At 38.7% G+C, this 20,682-nt stretch overlaps 1 protein-coding gene across 3 annotated transcripts in view; it reads left to right on the forward strand.

The window, feature by feature from the left end:
* Positions 1 to 307: 307 nt before the first annotated feature.
* LOC127422224 (SR-related and CTD-associated factor 4-like) overlaps positions 308 to 20,682 on the forward strand; it is a 58,113-nt gene continuing 37,738 nt past the window's right edge. Inside the window, exons 1-14 of one of the 3 annotated variants that reach the window (XM_051665569.1) lie at positions 308 to 475; positions 2,560 to 2,643; positions 10,203 to 10,247; positions 10,336 to 10,497; positions 10,608 to 10,737; positions 11,048 to 11,241; positions 11,441 to 11,536; positions 11,779 to 11,864; positions 11,959 to 12,022; positions 12,158 to 12,307; positions 13,807 to 13,877; positions 13,975 to 14,207; positions 17,603 to 17,703; positions 18,078 to 18,191. In XM_051665569.1, the coding sequence (XP_051521529.1) occupies positions 440 to 475; positions 2,560 to 2,643; positions 10,203 to 10,247; positions 10,336 to 10,497; positions 10,608 to 10,737; positions 11,048 to 11,241; positions 11,441 to 11,536; positions 11,779 to 11,864; positions 11,959 to 12,022; positions 12,158 to 12,307; positions 13,807 to 13,877; positions 13,975 to 14,207; positions 17,603 to 17,703; positions 18,078 to 18,191 (1,566 nt within the window). In that variant the 5' untranslated portion in view covers positions 308 to 439. Of the gene's footprint in view, positions 476 to 595; positions 624 to 737; positions 846 to 2,559; positions 2,644 to 10,202; positions 10,248 to 10,335; positions 10,498 to 10,607; positions 10,738 to 11,047; positions 11,242 to 11,440; positions 11,537 to 11,778; positions 11,865 to 11,958; positions 12,023 to 12,157; positions 12,308 to 13,806; positions 13,878 to 13,974; positions 14,208 to 17,602; positions 17,704 to 18,077; positions 18,192 to 20,682 lie in introns of those variants that run through there. The other 2 variants (XM_051665571.1, XM_051665570.1) reach the window with 2 other exon arrangements.

A 20,682-nucleotide genomic window follows, 5' to 3' on the forward strand; every position in this document is an offset into this window, starting at 1 on the left:
GGTCTGCACGGTCAGTTTTAAGGCAGAATAATAATAATCCTTACAAATACAATAGAGTTTTAGCCATGGGCGGACTGGGAAGAGAATCGGCCCTGGATTTTACATAGAAATGGGACAGCCCGTTCCAGCTTATCGCCGCCAGTTCGGCCCGTTTCGCGGCCGGCCCACAGGGAAAAGTCCCGGTTCTCCCCATGGCCAGTCCGCCCCTGGTTTCATCCCTTCGCGCTTGAACCTCTCATGAACAACTTAGCACTGAACAGTGTTTAGTCCCCAGCTGCAGTTCTTCTCCAGTCCAGTGTGCGGCGCTGCAGGTATGCACGCTCATCACGTCTGAACGCGTCTCGAATCTCATGCGGCCTCAACGCAATTATCTATTTTCACACATGTTTATTTTGGTCCATGAGAATACATCTAGAGGCATATTGAATTAATAAAGACCATGGAGATGGATGCGGTGAACGCCTTTAACGGGGAGGTGAGAATCTAGCGATTTATAGGCCTGTTAGCCTGTTAGCATTAGCCGAGCGCGAGTGTCTCCAAAAACAATCGTTATTTTGTGATTATATTTGAGATTCATGAAGGGAAATTGGCCATATTGCTGCCTTTTGACGTTCTAAATTCAAGTAAGAGCTCACACGTAGTGAATCACATGTAGTATGTGCTGAAATGAATGTGAATTAAGTTTGTTTGTTTGTTTGTTTGTTTGTTTGTTTGTTTAGTGACCTCCACCTGTTCGTGCTGTCAAACATGGATGCATTAAAATTTGACTTGGATTATGAATTAGTGGACAAAATGCACTCATCTGTCAAACATTCAGTATATATCTCTCGAATAAACGATATAGTGTATGTATGTGGTTTATGTACTCTTGGCCTGTCTGTTTGTTATAGAGAGAATAACAGTGGCGCCCCCTATTGGATCAGATACTTGCGCAACTTTATAAATGTTTATATTAATTCTTGTAATGGAGGGAAATTTAGAGAGTCCTCGCTGCAGACTGTAGCGCGATTACGTAGTGGATTTTGGTGACGTAGTGCATGTTTATGCTTTACACTGAGTACATTACTACTTAGTATTAAAGTATTACACTGAGGCATTTGTTTAATATAGCTTATCTTTTAAAAATGGTCATAACGATGCATTTCGTAAATTGCTTTTCCTTGTTTTCCTCTTCACCCATAGAAAACAAATATATAAATTAAGCAATATACTTATATTACTCACTATAATGTGCCACTCATTTTAACATTCTCCGCTGTAAATGCCATGGGGTGAATTATTAGTATTTGTATATTACACTGTAATAATAATGCTTATATACAATACAGACAGGACAGAGCAGCATGCATAGACTTTGAAGCGAACAGCTTGATTTATTTAATTAAATCATCGTTGCCCTTTGAGGTTAAATTATCGCACAATGTCATACCTCGATTTTATTTTAATTAATTGTGCAGCCCTAATATATAAATGTATGTGTCTTATATGAATATATACTATATTAATGGCAGTTAAATACACTACAGTAATAAAACAGAACATTAAAACATCTACCACTTCACTAAAATCCACTATGCATGGAATTAGATCCACTACGTCACTAAAATCCAATACGCATGGGATTAGATCCACTGTCACTAAAATCCAATACGCATGGGATTAGATCCACTGTCACTAAAATCCAATACGCATGGGATTAGATCCACTACGTCACTAAAATCCAATACGCATGGGATTAGATCCACTGTCACTAAAATCCAATACGCATGGGATTAGATCCACTACGTCACTAAAATCCAATACGCATGGGATTAGATCCACTACGTCACTAAAATCCAATACGCATGGGATTAGATCCACTTCGTCACTAAAATCCAATACGCATGGGATTAGATCCACTACGTCACTAAAATCCAATACGCATGGGATTAGATCCACTACGTCACTAAAATCCACTATGCATGGGATTAGATCCACTACGTCACTAAAATCCACTATGCATGGGATTAGATCCACTACGTCACTAAAATCCAATACGCATGGGATTAGATTTATAGTATAGGTTGCCGACCCCTGCACTATGTCATCGCACTACAGTCTGCAGCGAGGAGTACTTTATAGTGTGGGTGCTGTTATTAATGTTTGAAGATAGATCTGCTGTCATTTTTAGGCAAGGCAATTTATTTATAAAGCACAATTAAAAACAACGGACTGTTAACCAATGCGCTGTACAATAAAATAAGTAAGTAAGTAGAGGAGAGGAGAGAAAAAACAAACAATAACAAGCATAAGTATAAATACATCAAATAAGCATACTAAACAAGGGGACAAACAAATCTCAGCTCACGGTTAATTAAAAGCCTTGGAGAACAAACAACTCCGTTTTTATTGTGGGGCTATTATGAGCAGACTATTTTCTAGTGAAGGTGTTTCCTCTCATTTTAATATTCGAGATCATGGATAAGAATTTGATGCACTTCGGTTGTGTTTTTGGTTGTAAACTATCTATTTTTCAGGGCAAATGTGTTCACATTCCTTGCTCCTCTTTCCTCCCTGTAGATGTTGTCCATGATAGACATGACACCCCCGATCTCTCGAGCCAAAATGATGTCTGTAACCAAAGCAGGAATAAAAGCTATTAAGGTAAGTTAAGAGAGGCATTTTGTTTCCAGGAAAGAATCTTATCAGAGTGCTATATTGTCAACGGTTATTTGAATGGTCTGTTTCATTTTGAATTGGGAAGAATTTGGATAAATTCTGGATTTTTTTGAAAGATAATAATAAGATGACAACCTTTACAGTCATGTAAATGCCTTAAGTGTTTCTTATTCAGGGAAGGAGGAAAAAATAGTTTCAAAATCTCATATAAACTCAATTTTATTGTGTTTTCAGTTTATTAATGGTGTTCCTTTGACTTCTGGCACTTTTAGCACTGTGGATTTTAGAAAGTAATGTCTCATTAAAATAATTTTCACAGTCTCTCTGTTTTTTTGGCTATTTATTTATTTTTTTTAATTTGTCTATTAACTAATGTCCAAAAATGTATGTACATGCATCACAGGAGATTTGTCATTTTTATATATAATTCTTCTGAATGTCATTATAAAGGATAATAAAAAAATCCAGCACACTACCATAGCTTCAACAATCAAAATTTTATTGCAACATAAATTTGGATTGTTTTTGCAGCTTTGCAAGCTATGGTAGTGTGTACCATTTTTTCGTACTTTTTAATAGCTGATGTCTAACGCACATGGGTCATTGGCAAATAAGGTAAGGAGGTAATAAAAATTAGAAATATTGTCTAGTGTGTCTTGTTCATAGTAATCTTTGAGTTCGTGTTGTTTTAAAAAACAATTTTTTTAATTTCATTGCATTTTCTGCAAACAAATTGATTTAATGACTTTCAAAATGTAATAAGGTGTTACTATCAAGTAAAAGTTATCGAGATAGTTTCTTTTGCACATCGAATACATGAGTGTACGCAATTTAATCATTATTTACAAAAATGTAAAGGTGAAAAATATTTTTTACAAATATCACAAATTTTAAAGTCAAGAATATCAAGAAGTTTTCTCATGGTTATACCAAATGACCTGAGCTAAATGTGCCTTTTCGTAAAAATGTCAAAATATTGATATTTAATGATATGACATAATAATGATTTGCCTTGTGGGTCTAAAGAGATCTTCTCTGTTTTATGATAAAAAATAAAATTGCTACCTACATGTTGGTTACACCACATTACTTTGATTTGGTGGACACAAATATAAATCATATTTTAAAATAAAATTGTTTCACTGCTTATTTTCTTTTCTGATTAACATTTTGTATTGATTCATATAGATAACAAAGAAAAGCAAAACAACCCCCACTATTACCCCTCCCAATCCCCAACCCCACCCTGACCCTCAACAATATCCCTGTGGTCACAAGATTATAGACACACACACACACACACACACACACACAAAATATATAATCACACACATTTAAAGCTAAACTTCTCTCCCACTGCTCCTCCCCGAGAGATGACCGCCCCATCTCCTAAAATACAGAGTCTTAGGCAAAATGAAATTTGAGTGCCCAATACATCACACATAAAACTCTGAACCTTTAACCAAAATTCTTGGATCTTAACACACCATCAAAAAACATGGGTTGTGTCCCCATCTTCTGATTGGCATCGCCAGCAGGTGGGTGTGACTTTAAGACCAAGCCTATACAACCTAGAGGGGGTCCAATAGAATCTATGTAAAATCTTGAATTGCATAAGGCAAACCCTTGCGTCTCTAGATGTAGACTTGATGTTTTTTAGAATCCTAGCCTACTCTCCCTCCTCCAATACCAAGTTGAAATCTTTCTCCCATAATCTCTTGATAGAAGTTAAAGCTCCGTCCCCCAGACTCTGTATTAACAGGGAGTAATACACTGATGCCTCATGACCTTTTCCAAAAGCAGTAATCACCATTCCCAGAGTATCTGCCGCTTTAGTGGGGTGTATGCTACTCCCAAAAATAGTACAGAGCAGGTGGCCCAGCTGTAAATACCTATAGAACTGAGATCTGGGAATCTCAAAATGTTGAACCATATTTTCAAAGGATCTCAACACTCCACTCTCATATAGGTCACCGAGCGTATTAACCTCCCTCACAATCCACTCTGACCAACAGAAAGGGGACTTATTAATACATAATTTTGGGTTCAGCTATATGCTCAAGGCAACATTTAAATAAATGTCCGAATTAAACACTGTGGACACTTTTGTCCATACCGAGTACAAATGCGGGATAACAGGGTGCAACTTAACTTCTCCGGTTAGTTTGATAGAAAGGCTTTGCAATGGCGAAATAGGGGCAAGAACTTCCTGTTCAGTATAAAACCAGGGAGGGGCTCTCTCAAGTAGAAGCGACCAATGAGCCAAATGTCTGAGACCGAATGCATAATAATAAAACAAAATCTTGGGTAGGCCTAGCCCACCTTTGTCAGTCGGCCTATGCAACTTAATGAAATGTAATCTGGGACATTTACCTTTCCAAATGAAGGACTTCACTATGTTATCAAATTGCTTGAAATAAGAGAGGGGGACATCTATAGGGAGAGACTGTAGCAGGTAGTTGAATTTTGGAATACAGTTCATTTTAATAACAATATCCTTCCCAAACATAGATAAATGTAATGAAGCCCACCTGCCAACATCACTCAAAAACCTTTTCTACATTACACAAATTTGCTGGGAATAAAATACCCAAATATTATTTGGGTATTGGGTATATTTGGGTATTATTTGGGGATTATTCAGCACAACCCATGGCAACATAAATTTTTTTAAGAATTTCAGCTTTTAATGACACTTAGATTTTTTTACCGTCTCTGGACGGTTACACAACATGACATTTATGACTTAAATAGAGCCCGACCGATATGGGATTTTTGAGACGATACCGATTTTAGAGGGGGAAAATTCACCGATTACCGATATGGTGGCCGATATATTTAATTTTTGAGCTAGAATGAAAACAGACCTTTTCTATGTGGATTGTTCACCGATTTTGCACCGATATGACTATGCAAAGGTACTCGGAAGGCTGCTTTCTTAAACAAATATTTTTATCAAAGAATATTTGACATTATTATTATAGATTTTCAACAAATTCTAGAAATTAACACTGAGTAAATAAAGAATAAAAATACAATAAATAGCTTAAAAAACATCAGTACTGTATGTTTAGTATCAGTCAAATGCTGACCATTAAAATAAAGAATAAATGAAAATAAAGAAATAGCTAAATAAACATCAGTATTACTGTTTAGTATCAGTCAAATGCTGACTTTATTAATACTGCCGAGTCAAGATAAACAGATAAGCAGTGGTGTTACACCGTATTCTGCTATACAAGTTCAGGGGAAACTTTCAACGGTGGAAAACCAGACTTTTAAATATTACATTTTATAAATGCAACGACTGGAATTGTTCGGTTGAAGGGGTACCAAACTGTGAATCCTGAACAAAACAGTTTGGTGAATACATGTTTACACATTAGCTTCCACTCAGCTGAAAAGCAATGAAAGTAGCTACGTGGTTAGCTAGTTAGCTATAAGCTCGTTGTCACAGAGAGTGAAACATGGACCAGCATTGCGTCTCACCAACTAGGTAACAGCGTAGCGTGAAATCAACACTCAACAGACACAATCCACCACCGCACTGTTGTCTGCTGAGCTGCAAAAAGATGCTCTTATGTTTACCTTTCAATCTGCTACATTATTTACTGCACTGACAAACTATAGCTGGCTAACAGCAAACAGACATGAGTGACATGGTTGTCAGGGACAGGGTTAACATTATATTGAAAAGGGAAAATGATGGGGTCATTGTTTATTAAGTGAAATGTATTTCACAAACTAGTTAACTTACCGAGACACCGTTTGACTCCGCCCTGTCTGCAGAGCCACTGGCTGCTCATAGTCAGCTCTGTAAACAATGGAGTCGGAGTGCACTCTGCTGGACAAACTGCGCTATGACACCAATTCTAAAGCATTGTTTTCTGCATTATATGTTCTGAAAAAAATTTTCATATCTGTGCGTATCGGTGAACATAGACGGCGATACCGATATATCGGTGAAAGGCTAATATCAGCCGACCGATATATCGGTCGGTCACTACATTTAAACCCCAGAAAAAATGAGCGTCATGTCATTTACCCACCTACCAATAAATCTCTCAGGTGTGCAAGGTTTATTTTCTGAATGACATGAAAATTTCCACCAAAGTGTAATTTCCACCACATCTCAAATTCTATATTGTGTTAATAGAATTCTGTGCTGGAAATGACATTTTTAATGATTGGATTAGTTCGGCTAATTTCGTAGCTAACATTTGATGTATCTTAAATATCCACAATTTAATAATATTTTTAGACTTTTTGTATTATTTGGCAAAATTACAGCTTGATTCAAAATGACACCCATATAAAAATATTCTGCTCACAAATAGGGATTCTGTGGTGTGTGTTTATTGTTGAATGTTGTGAATTTGGACAGAAGCCAATGCTTTGAATAATGAGGACAATTTATGACACAACTTTTCAAATTTACTCTCTTATAGTAACTACACACAATGCACCATGTGCTGTTAGCATGCTTAAACAATACAAAAAGTGGCATCTTTAATTCATCACTTTAAAATCACCACAGCTAAAAATATTAAACTTACTAGTTTGTTGTTGGACGACTAGTGGAGCGTCCTGTCCCATTTGTAGAATATTTATCTTTCTATGATTCTGTTTGCATGTTTTACATCCGTCGTCTTCAGTCAGTGATTTAAATGCTCCCCAACAGCCGATTTAAGTCACTTTTTTGATGAATATGTGTCTGGTAGATCGAATTCCTCTGTTATATTTTTGAATCTGTGTGTTTAAGCTTCAGTTTCAGGTGATTTGAAAGTTCACGTTCAGTTCGCAACACCTGGCCATTAAAGCACCATGTGGCCACAGTCCGTAACCATAGCAACAGCTCCAGTACCCACACAGGCACAAGAGTTTTCCCATTTAGACTTACAAAATCTTACGAAAAACTCTTTTATATTATATATTTGTATATTATATCTAATATTTTTGCCACATGTAAATAAAGCATTTCAAGGTTTTTAACCATTGATACTAAATTCTTACAGTTTAACCGTGATATTTATAATCGCGGTTAATAGTTAAACTGTATAATCTTCAAACATCACTTCTCATATTTCATCTCAAGCATGCTCTTCACTGACACTTTTGTTGAATTGGTTAACAAGTACACTAACTTTTGAAAAAGCTTTTTTTTTTTAGGGGCAAAATTGTTTGGTGTAGTGGAAATGATGCCACAACTGTGGGACAGTCCTAAATTTTGGGGAAAAAAAAATAAGTCATTTTCACAATAAATACTGAAATGGTTTGTTTATTATTGTGTGGTGTAGATCGTCATAGTTTAAAACAGGAAATCATTTGTATTTTTATAATAGAGTTTTTTTTAAATATATTTTAATATTGAAAGCCTGGGGGGGCCTGGGTAGCTCAGCAAGTAAAGACGCTGACTACCACACCTGGAGTCGTGAGTTCGAATCCAGGGTGTGCTGAGTGACTCCAGTCAGGCTTCCTAAGCAACCAATTGGCCCGGTTGCTAGGGTGCGTAGAGTCACGTTGAGTTAACCTCCTCGTGGTCGCTATAATGTGGTTCTCGCTCTCGGTGGGGTGCATGGTGAGTTGTGTGTGGATACCGCGAAGAATAGCGTGAAGCCTCCACACGTGCTAGGTCTCTGCGGTAACGCGCTTAACAAGCCACGTAATAAGATTCGTCCTCCGCTACCCGGATTGAGGTGAGTCACTACGCCACCACGAGGACCTAGAGTGCATTGGGAATTGAGCATGCTAAATAGGGGAGAAAAGGGGAGAGAAAAATAATATTGAAAATCTGGGTCTGGGAGATTAAGAGATTAAGTAGTAGTATTCAGCTAGTGGCAGCCCCCATGTGCGGACCCTCTCCATGTAGAATAAAACTTATTCTAAGCTTTTATAAGGTTACTGGTGAGTCTTCATTTTAATGAGACTGCTCATGAGTTTCTACATATATTTCAAAATTACAATTCACGTCTTTAGGAGTTAAACATTTTTAATGAGGAAAAAATACTGAGGGCACCTTTAACCAGAAGTTAAAGAAATGCCCTTATATAAAAACTCTTAAATATATACTGAGCTGATATGTAACACAATTTTTGTTCCTGGGTAGTAAGTGTTGTTTCCTAATTTCTTATGCCTCAAAAGTATAGAAAATGGCTATTATTCCCCACAAACTTTGCTTTTGTGACCAGGACAGTGATATTTTGAAATGTACATATTTCCAGTGAGAAAACGGGTGAATTTGTCTTTTCGTTCACATAAAGTCAGAAAAAACAACATATGAATCCAAATTAACATATATTACTAAAGTAATACAAAAATGACTACAAAAGATTTAGAAGTGAGTAGTCTTTCGAGATTTACGATTATACTGTAAATCACTTTCACGAATCAGCCCCCAAATGTAGTCTCCCATCATGTTCTCGTTATACTGTCCTTGTTAGCAGCGTTCAAAGTCCAGTATATCCTGATGGAAGCGCTCGTCTTGCTCCTCTGAGTACGCTCCCATGTTCTCCTTGAATTTATCAAGATGAGCATCAAGGATATGGACTCTGAGGGACATCCTTTAGCCCATTGTTCCGTAGTTCTTCACCAGAGTCTCAACCAGCTCCACATAGTTTTCTGCCTTGTGATTGCCCAGGAAGCCCCAAACCACTGCGACAAATCTGTTCCAAGCCACTTTCTCCTTACTAGTGAGCTTCTTGGGGAATTCATTGCACTCCATTGGTCCGACGAAGACACCGGCTTTGACCTTTGCCTCGGACAGCTTAGGGAAGACGTCTTGAAGGTACTTGAAGGCTGCCGACTCCGTATCTAGAGCTCTGACCAATTGTTTCATAAGGCCCAATTTGATGTGCAGTGGTGCCATCAGCACCTTCTGGGGGTCCACCAGTGGCTCCCACTTGACATTGTTCCTCCCCACAGAGAACTCGATCCACTGTGGCCAGTCCTGCCTGTGGTAGTGTGCCTTGGTGTCCCTGCTGTCCCAAAGGCAAAGATAGCAGGGAAACTTGGTAAAACCACCTTGGAGACCCATCAGGAATGCCACCATTTTGAAGTCTCCTATGACCTCCCAGCCGTACTCATCATACTTCAAGGCATCCAGCAAGGTCTTGATATGTATCCACTTAGGCAGCTGGAACTAAACTGAACTGGTGGGCTTAAGGCCCCTGTATTTATACTACTATTTATTTATATTACTGGAAAGTTCTAGAAAGTTACTCCAAGTTTACACAGCACTGAATCTATCTGGAATGTTCTGGAAAATAGGTAAATTTCAAAATATCACTGTCCTGGTCACAAAAGCAAAGTTTGTGGGGAATAATAGCCATTTTCTATACTTTTGAGGCATAAGCAATTAGGAAATTACTACCCAGGAACCACAAAAAAAAAAAAAATAATTGTTACACGGTGTTATTGGTGTTTTGTTGTACATGTTAAACCACGACTGACCATTTTTCAAATATATAACACTGACATTTTGGTTAACATTATAACGATATTTTTCTTTTGTGACTTGAGTTTTTACGATTTCTTTTTTATTTTAGCTTTACAAGCATGTTGTTCAAATCGTGGAGAAGTTCATCAAGAGGGTATGTAAAAAACTAAATACTGTACTGCTCAATGCTCTTTTGGGAAAGTAAAGATTGAGTGTTACATTCTTATTTTTTCTTCCATTAGTGTAAACCAGATCTAAAGGTCGCTGGTCTCTATGTGGTCGACTCAATTATTAGACAGTCCCGCCACCAGTTTGGGGCGGACAAAGATGTGTTTGCCCCAAGGTTTTTGAAAAACTTTAACGCAACATTTGAGAACCTTTATCAATGCCCAGCTGACGACAAGGTACTGAATTCTTATATCCAGAACATTCTGCGAAATTCCAGTGAAGAGTTTCTGTGCAGGTGAATTTCAGTGATGGATTTTGATCATGTGTTTTCTTTGTTTAAATAAAGGGGAAGATATTACGTGTGTTGAATCTATGGCAGAAGAATGAGGTGTTTGGCATGGACATCATACAGCCACTGTTAGATATGGCCACAGCTCCAGTGCTTCCTGTCTTAGAGAATGGAACCACAGTGAGCGGTAAATAATCATAAAGATAACATGCAAACATCCACACAGTTAAATGAGAAATTTTTGATCATCTGTGGTTTAAGTGCGAGAATGCCAAAGAAAGGGTTTATGTTAAAAGTGTTTGTTGATTTCTGTTTTTTATTTCAGTGGTTTCTCTATTTGTTCTGTGTAATTCTGAGATTGTCTTTCTGCATTAAGCTGTACATGTTCCTATTACACTTTACTGTGCTGGTATTGTATCTAAATTGGTTTCAAACGAACAACCTGCAGTGCTTTGATCTGTAGATTGATCTCTGTTGTTAAACTGGGCTGTTTGTAGCTCCTCCAGCTGCGCTGATGGCAGTACCACAGCCTGCACCTCAGCCTGCAGCTCTGCCTGCACCTCTGCCTGTACCAGTGCCTGTACCACAGCCTGTACCAGCTGTTGCCACGGTAACAGCCCAGCCCACCATTCAGAACCCAGTGGCCCTTGCTGCTGTCGCCCAGCTTCTCCAGGGCACTCAGGGCGTAGAGGTAACAACACTCACTACACACTAATACTGCTATGCATTAGTAAATGGAGACAAACTATAAATGTTTTTCATTTACATGAATTCATCGGTTGATTTTCACGAAACCCATTTCACAATTTTGTAGAAAACAGCTGTGTTGTATGCAATATGTTATCATATATTCATTAATAACCATATCAATTTAATGTTTTGTTTTTAAGTTACAGCAGCTGCTCCAGACTCTGCAACAGAGCAGTGGGGCGGGGCTTTCTCTGCCCAGTGCCCCGCCCACTGAGCAGAAGACATCACTAGCTAAGGTACCACACCTCAAACAGTCCTGGGGTTTGAGCTTGATGCCTCAACTGTTTTGAAATGACCAATATCCCATCAGATAAGGTGGGCTTGTCTGGTTAAGGAAAAAGTGTGGGGGGGAAATGGGTGGAGCCTTATTTGGCAGTTCATTTGTCCCAAGAGATAGAAGAATAAGCACAGTATGGAATCTTTTATTTAGTTCCTTGCCTTTATCAGACTTTTTATATGATGTTTGATGTGTTCGTAGACTCTGCTGGATCGATTTGACTATGACGATGAACCAGAACCAGTTGAGGAAAAGCCTGAGCCACCCGCTGCTGCTCCTATTACCATGTAGGACACAGCAAACTCCCATTTCTCATCCCATGTCATTCATAACTTATTCATACAACCACTTATTAATATTAATCTGTTTTGTGTCAAGCAGAAACCTCCCCCCTGAATTACAGCAAGCCCTGCAAGCTCACCTTCTAAGCCAAATAGCTAACCAGGTATATATTTATCTGTATCAACAACTATATTTGAGCATGTTGCAGTTTCTCTTATTTACAGAGTAAATGCATACCAAGAATAATAGAAATCATAACTGATGCACGTGTGTTATTGAAATGTTTTCTCGTGTTCAGACTCAGATACAGATGCAGGGCCAGGTGGCATCTCATGGGATACCAGCAGCGGTTCAGGAGTTCTCAGCAACAGTTCAGGAGCAGATAACAGACAACACACCTCGCACACATACTGACAGCAGCACACAGCCCACTACCCAGTCGCCCCAGGTACAGAACAGCTTGAACTCTCAACCTTTAGTAGTTATAAACATATCTGCCTAAAGGCCAAAGTATACTTCTCGACTCAATTTTCTCGACACGCGGACAGTCCTCGTCTGATCGCGTCGTAGGTGCCTTCCGTAGACTGTTCTAAAAGATCATCAAAAAGCGGTCACAGGGTCCCATTCATGAAACTTTCATAAATACGTGAGTAAATTGGGAGTAATTTACACGTAAAATGGACCTCCCCCAAAATTTTCAGCCGGATTCACAAATGCTTTGTACTCCCCAGATTTGTTAGTAAAACATGTGTATGTTAGTGAATTCCAAACATGTGTAAATAGGGGCGGTGTGCACGTTCATTCACAATTCTCAAAATCCACACCCATGAAAACGCCATTTAAGGAAGGCACCAGACTGGCTTGTAAATGCTGTTAACATCTATGCAGAACAGTAAAGAAATTGTTTTTATGAATGAAGTGCATTTACATAGTACAATTTTTATTTAGCAATCTCTAGCGTCTCAAAGAAAGTGAGGACTTGCAGTAAACCTCATGTTTTTGCTGTCATATGACGCTCTTTTGTTAATCAAACAGTTCAAGAAGTCAATAAAAATGGTTTGACATCAGTTCGAGGGCCTGGGTAGCTCAGCGATTATTGACGCTGACTACCACCCCTGGAGTCACGAGTTCGAATCCAGGGCGTCAGAACGGCTTTACGAACGATTTACACACAAATTCATTCTGCTCGTGTTTCATGAATAAGGGCCGTAGTGTGCATGTGCATGTTTAAGCTGACCGAAATGCTCTTACTCATTTCACATGCAAAGGGTGTGATTCTTAAGGCACAGTCACATTTACCTTTGCATGGCGAAATTCCATGGCCGAAATGCAGTCATCTTAATTGGAATCTGCGCAATCAGGAATTCTGCCTGAAGTACTTCTGGTAGCGAAGAATTTTTCCATGGAAATTCCACGTAGGGTTCAACTTTGGTGAACTTTGACACCCAAATTTGTGTTGACCAATGGGAAGTTGCTTGGTTTGGCAGTGACCTCTGTGTGGGTGGTGCTTCATACATAGCTACTCTGAATATTCATTGTGTGGCTATGCAGCATAAAAAAGAGGCTGCTCGGCAACTTTACTAACATTAAAAGTGGACCTTATAATGAAAGAAAATTAATATGACCTCTTTAAGAATAACATGTCTGTTTTTGTGTATGTGTGTGTGTGTTGTTTTGTTTTGGGGTTTTTTCTCCCCTTTTTCTCCACAATTTGGAATTCCCAATACACTCTTAAGTCCTCGTGGTGGCGTAGTGACTCGCCTCAATCCGGGTGGCGGAGGACGAATCTCTGTTGCCTCCGTTTCTGAGACCGTCAATCCACGCACGTGGCTTGTTGAGCGTGTTACTGCGGAGACATAGCGCGCGCGTGTGTGTGTTGATCAAAATGTGTAAATTTGTAATTTAAGTCAGACTGTCAGACCTCATTTGTCTTTGATTGTCTTTCAGGGTTCAGCTGCTGAGACAGATAGCTCAGGGCAGGATGGAAGAGATCGAAGACACAGACAATCAAGATCCAGGTTTGTCTCAAGGGTGTGCTTGAATTTAAGTTTCCCGAAGGCAAGGATTTAATTACATTTTTTTCATTTTTCTCTTTTGAATGCCATGTGTCTTCAGGTCTCCCCAGAGACAGTCGTCATCGCGTTCACAAAGATCAAGGTCCGGGTCTCACTCCCGACGCTCGAGGCATCGTCGCACAAGGTCCCGATCCAGAGAGCGCCAAAGACGCTCACCGCATGCACGATCGGAGGAGAGGAGAGAGAGGGAGAAAGAGCGAGAGAAAGAAAGGGAGAGAGAGCGAGAACGCAGACAGAAAGGACTTCCGTCCATCAAGAAGGAAACTCTGAGCGGTGAGAACATTAAATGTCATGTGGTTTATCTTGAGTCTTACTACAATTCTTCAAATCATGAAATAAGACATGGAAGAATCGTAGATGGTTCCACATTGTCACATTTACTGTAAATATGGTTCTCTGTACACATAAAGCTAGCTCGCCCTCATCTTAAGTATTAACAGTCGACTGGTTGTATTGTTTCTGATTTCATATTAGGGTGGGTTTCAAGTAAGGTCCTGGAAATATATTATTTATTATGATATATGATAATGTTGTGATTTACCAAAATTGTGATTTATTATGTGTAATTCATCTTTATCTTGGATTTCGGTTCTTTCTGCAATTTATATTTGTAACGAGTTTGGATTTTGGTCAAATAGAAATAATTGGCACTTGGTGTTTTACACCAAAAAGGATTCATACCCATGTGAACGATTTGTTAAACTTCAGTTTTAGGTGAACAAGTATTTTGTTCGGCCGGTCGTGTCCATGATAAGAGCTGCTAACGCATAGGTGGACACGTGCACACCACCGCCTCTGTATTTGACAGACGTGGTGTGTTTCTTTGAAGACTGAAAGGCAACAAGCTCTAATCGTGCTTCCAAACCAATAGATATTTTGTTGTGGACATCTAAGATATAACATTGGATTATTCACACAAGCAAGCTCACAGACAAGTAAAAAATGGCTATTTTTTTTTTTAGAAAACGAAACATTTTTAGCTCCTTGGGGCTTACAGCAGCAGTAATCGCGCGAAAGAGACATTTGTATTTGATGTCTTACAGAAATCATATTTCACTTTGTGATTCTTTTTCAAATCCTTCAAACTGTGGTATTAGGGCAACAAAATAATTCCTAAGAATGAGAGCTTTCATTTGCTTTCATATATGATTTTTCTATTTAAGTGCTATTTGAAAGACTTTTATATTCATATTCCTATTTCTACCACATGACTTCTAGGTGGCGCTGATTTGCGATGCATATGTTTTCGGGCTTTATTTTGTTATTTTATGTAACAAATGCAGAAGTGATGGTTACCTATGAAAAGTTTAGATTCAAAGCTTTCAAACGATTCTACATATGCCTGACTTATGTATTCAGAGACTTTAACATTTTAAGCGTAAGCTTATTTCACAACATAGCGCCCCTTTTTGGAGTTTTAAAGAGATTTAAATCTGATTTAATCTAAGTTAGGGAGTAATGTGAAACTTGCAGCTGTGGTGGTTTAAATAAAAAACGGACCTACAATTAAACATGAACAAATAGGCAAACTAACAGTTGATGTACCGCCATCCCTCTAAGAGCTGTTTATTGTATTATATATGTTTATTATGGCCCGAAATACGGGGTGCAAATCTGGGGTGCGAGTATGAAGGCTTATCTCGGTGGCGCCGTGATTACCCACTTCGCCATACAGTTGTGCTCAAAAGTTTGCATACCCTGGCAGAAATTGTGAAATTATTGCATTGATTTTGAAAATATGACTGATCATGCAAAAAAAAAATATTTTATTTAAGGATAGTGATCATATGAAGCCATTTATTATCACATAGTTGTTTTGCTCCTTTTTAAATCATATTGATAACAGAAATCACCCAAATGACCCTGATCAAAAGTTTACATACCCTTGAATGTTTGGCCTTGTTACAGACACACAAGGTGACACACACAGGTTTAAATGGCAATTAAGGGTTAATTTCCCACACCTGTGGCTTTCTAAATTGCAATTAGTGTCTGTGTATAAATAGTCAATGAGTTTGTTAGCTCTCACGTGGATGCACTGAGCAGGCTAGATACTGAGGCTTGGGGAGCAGAAAAGAACTGTCAAAAGACCTGCGTAACAAGGTAATGGAACTTTATAAAGATGGAAAAGGATATAAAAAGAAATCCAAAGCCTTGAAAATGCCAGTCAGTACTGTTCAATCACTTAAGAAGTGGAAAATTCGGGGATCTCTTGATACCAAGCCAAGGTCAGGTAGACCAAGATAGATTTCAGCCACAACTGCCAGAAGAATTGTTCGGGATACAAAGAAAAACCCACAGGTAACCTCAGCAGAAATACAGGCTGCTCTGGAAAAAGAGGGTGTGGTTGTTTCAAGGAGCACAATACGACGATACTTGAACAAAAATGAACTGCATGGTCGAGTTGCCAGAAAGAAGCCTTTACTGTGCCAATGCCACAAAAAAGCCTGGTTACAATATGCCCGACAACACCTTGACATGCCTCACAGCTTCTGGTACACTGTAATTTGGAGTGACGAGACCAAAATAGAGCTTTATGGTCACCATAAGCGCTATGTTTGGAGAAGGGTCAACAAGGCCTATAGTGAAAAGAATACCATCCCCACTGTGAAGTATGGTGGTGGCTCACTGATGTTTTGGGGGTGTGTGAGCTCTAAAGGCACGGGGAATCTTGTGAAAATTGATGGCAAGATGAATGCAGCATGTTATCAGAAAATACTGGCAGACAATTTGCATTCTTCTGCACGAAAGCTGCGCATGGGACGCTCTTGGACTTTCCAGCACGACAATGACCCTAAGCACAAGGCCAAGTTGACCCTCCAGTGGTTACAGCAGAAAAAGTTGAAGGTTCCGGAGTGGCCATCACAGTCTCCTGACCTTAATATCATCGAGCCACTTTGGGGAGATCTCAAACGTGCGGTTCATGCAAGATGACCAAAGACTTTGCATGACCTGGAGGCATTTTGCCAAGGTGAATGGGCAGCTATACCACCTGCAAGAATTTGGGGCCTCATAGACAACTATTACAAAAGACTGGAAGCTGTCATTGATGCTAAAAGGGGCAATACACAGTATTAAGAACTAAGGGTATGCAGACTTTTGAACAGGGGTCATTTAATTTTTTTCTTTGTTGCCATGTTTTGTTTTATGGTTGTGCCATTCTGTTATAACCTACAGTTAAATATGAATCCCATAAGAAATAAAAGAAATGTGTTTTGCCTGCTCTCTCATGTTTTCTTTAAAAATGGTACATATATTACCAATTCTCTAAGGGTATGCAAACTTTTGAGCACAACTGTACATGCAGACAGACAGAGAAGGGTCTCTCGAGAAACAAGAGTAGAGAGTTAATTCGGCATTTAACGAGAGCGGTTACAAGCGACAGGTGATTGTTATTGCTCCCCTCCTCTCTTAATGCAGATGAAGGTTTTAATAACAGGTTAACTTTATTCTCTGATTTGATAAACCGTATTTAAAATTAAGTGGTGCAACACAACTATGGATTAGCTCTAAACTTTGCTTAATTTAATCCTTATTGGTGCAACCCACCATCTGTCTGTCTCTCTCGAAAATATTAGTGTCATTGTAAGGTAAAATATTGCAATACTTTGAAATATCATTCTCCCCAAACCTGTCTCACATGCTGTTCTTTTGTGTTTGTTTTTCAGTGTGCAGCACTACGTTATGGATTGGACAGCTGGACAAAAGGACTCAAAAGCAGGACATCATGAGTCTGATGGAGGAGTTTGGACAGATCGAGTCCATTAATGTACGTATCGATCATGTTTGTCCTCGCTAATATTATACTGTATACGTTTTGGAGCACAGCTTTGTATAAAGTTCCTTGGAGAATCCTCAAAAGCTGGGAAGAGTATATGATAAATTAATAGAGCAGTTAAAGCTTGTGTCTTGTAAAACTCCATTTAATTTTCAGCTGGTAAAATTAGCATTATTTCTGTAATGTAAATTTGCCTTAAAGGAATAGAGTACCTGTTGATGGTAAAACATTTTTGGTGTCCACTGAATGCCACTCCTATTCTGAACTTATTTTCAACAGTATTTCTTAGTAATAGCTGCAAAACTTTCACCCTGGCAGTTAAACTCGTTTTAACATACTCTGTCCATGTGTTTGATTCTTTGTAGATGATTCCTCCCAGAGGTTGTGCGTACATCGTCATGGTACACAGACAGGATGCTAACACGGCCCTGAGCAAACTCAGCAGAGGGGCCGCTAAAGTCAACCAGAAAGCTATTAAGGTACCGCAACATGCCTTTTCTTCCTGTTCAACATGTTCTTTGAGATACCTGCACTGTAAACTTGAGTAAACTTAAAGGAAACCAGCTGCAAAGCATTTTTGAGTTTACTCAACTTCAGGCAAATTAGTTGTACCAATTTAACAATTTGAGTTGGATTATAAGTTCCATGAACTCAATACAGTAAGTTCAGAAAACTCAAAAATATCAGTGATTTAAGTTGACTAAGTACAGTGACAAAAACAGTGACTAAGTGCAGCTGTCCATAATTTTCTGTATTTTTGAAAATAATATAAAATATATTCTGTATTATGCAAATCTACATTTCTACATAAGATCACATGTCAGCCCCAACAAGATACCAAATAGTTGGTCCAACTTAAAATGTGGTGTATGTAACAAGTTCTTCAAACTTTTAGAATTTGAAGATGCTGTAAACGATCTTTCTTTCTTTCTTTCTTCATGTAAAGGTATGCACATTTTTTTACTACTCCCTGATAGATATTAATGAAATAAGTATTGTGAGATATCGCAACTGTCTGTGTGACAGCTCTAGACTGTAAACAGCAAAAAAAATTTGTCCGCGGTCCTCTGTCTGTGACGCTTTCTGCCTGTCAATCATTTTGCACATTCTCATATTTGCAGCAAATTATTGAGGCATAATGCCTTTTTATTGCATGTTGCTCATAACAGTTGTCAGTTGAGGGCACTATTTTGCTGCTGTTGTTTTTAAAGGGGTCATGACATGAGGAATAAAATTTTCCTTGATCTTTTGACATATAAGAGATCATTGTACTATAAAAACATACTGTAAGTTTCAGAACTGAAAACTTCCTTAATAGAAACAGGGCATTTTTTTTAAACCAAGCTGCAAAAAGGCTCGTTTGGAATTTATGTAACTTGTGACATCACAAGGACCAAATACGTCTGTATATACAACGCCTATTTTTCCGTCATTGCACCCTTGGCCCCGCCCACTGGTGCTCAGTCAATCACACAGGTGAAGAGGAGAGAGATGGGCTTGTCATGGGAGATTTATACCAAGTGGACACAGGACACCTTCATGTGCCTATCTGGAGTTAAATGTTTTTCTACATAAACGTGCATGGCTTTGACCATTATCATACATCTTGCTTCAAGACTCGATGTCAAGTTATAACTCTAAAAAGGATCCCCCATTGTGTTTCATTCAGCTGCGCTGTCTAGCTGTTGTGCTGTTTTGAAGGCGTCCTGGACCATTTTTGCACCACTTTTGTAAACATGCACTACAGGACATATTTCATCGTTTTGATGCGTTTCCGGCGATGTGCGCTATGTTTTAAGAGCAGTGCAAGTGCAACTTTAAAAAACCTGTCTCATTCTGCTGCTGCCACTGACTGGGAGAAACACGTGCAGTCCTGTGTGTAAAAAAACAAAACAAAAAAAACAGGAAAATGTGAGATGTGAAGGCCAGCGTCTTCGTCTTTGGCCTGTTGAAGCACCCAACATCACTGGATTGTATTACATTTGTGTATTCAGAACATTTCTATGTGGATTGCTTGTGAAACAGTCACAGTATGATTCCAGCTTTGCAAAGGAACTGTTTATTGAAAGATGGGGCTGTTAAAATTGGACTATTGGACAAAAAAACTAAGTAACCAGTTTCATTTAAGTTTTAAAGGGCCAGACAGCTTAAAACAGAGCGTTTCAGACAGAGGACCAGAGACAGGGTGGAAAATCCTTATATATGAATAAATTATGACTGTTTGGTGCAACAAAAAAAAAAAAAAACATTAGTAACTTAGATAAAATTTATAATTATTGATAATGGAAATCATCGACAACAAATGTAATTATCGATTAGTTGGATATTTGCAATAAGCACAGAGAAGCCCCGTCAGTGTCACTTCACAGCCAAGTGAAAATTGTGTTGCATTATGAAACTCGTTTAAAAAACAACGGAGACAAATTGAAGAAGAGAAAACACGATTCAAGATATCCAGCGCATGAGAGCACTTTATAAACACTTCAAAGAAGATCATAATAAGCATACAGTTTAATGTGAAGCGGTTGTTGCATCAGGAGCGTTGACAGAGTGCTTGTGCTGTTTTATGCACGAGAGCTGTTTCTCTCCAGAGCATCACTTACATTTTACTGCTATTTCCTGTGTTATATTATGTAAACATGTTATGAATTCAAAATCGGCGCATATTTCGCAAAACTGTTTGTTTTTACCACAAGCGAGTCTCAGTTAAACTCTGAGCAAGCGAGCGCGTGCATATGCGTCAATCAAACCGATCGCAATAGAGAAAGGGAGCGCAATCATTTTGATTAAACTGTCCGACATCATACCACGATTTCAATTTCAATGTAATCAATTGTGTGGGGCCTGGGTAGCTCAGTGGTAAAAGACGCTACCACCCCTGGAGTTTGCGAGTTCGAATCCAGGGCGTGCTGAGTGACTCCATCCAGGTCTCCTAAGCAACCAAATTGGCCCGGTTGCTAGGGAGGGCAG

The sequence above is a fragment of the Myxocyprinus asiaticus genome, chromosome 31 (assembly GCF_019703515.2).
Source record: "Myxocyprinus asiaticus isolate MX2 ecotype Aquarium Trade chromosome 31, UBuf_Myxa_2, whole genome shotgun sequence".
Taxonomy (NCBI): domain Eukaryota; kingdom Metazoa; phylum Chordata; class Actinopteri; order Cypriniformes; family Catostomidae; genus Myxocyprinus; species Myxocyprinus asiaticus.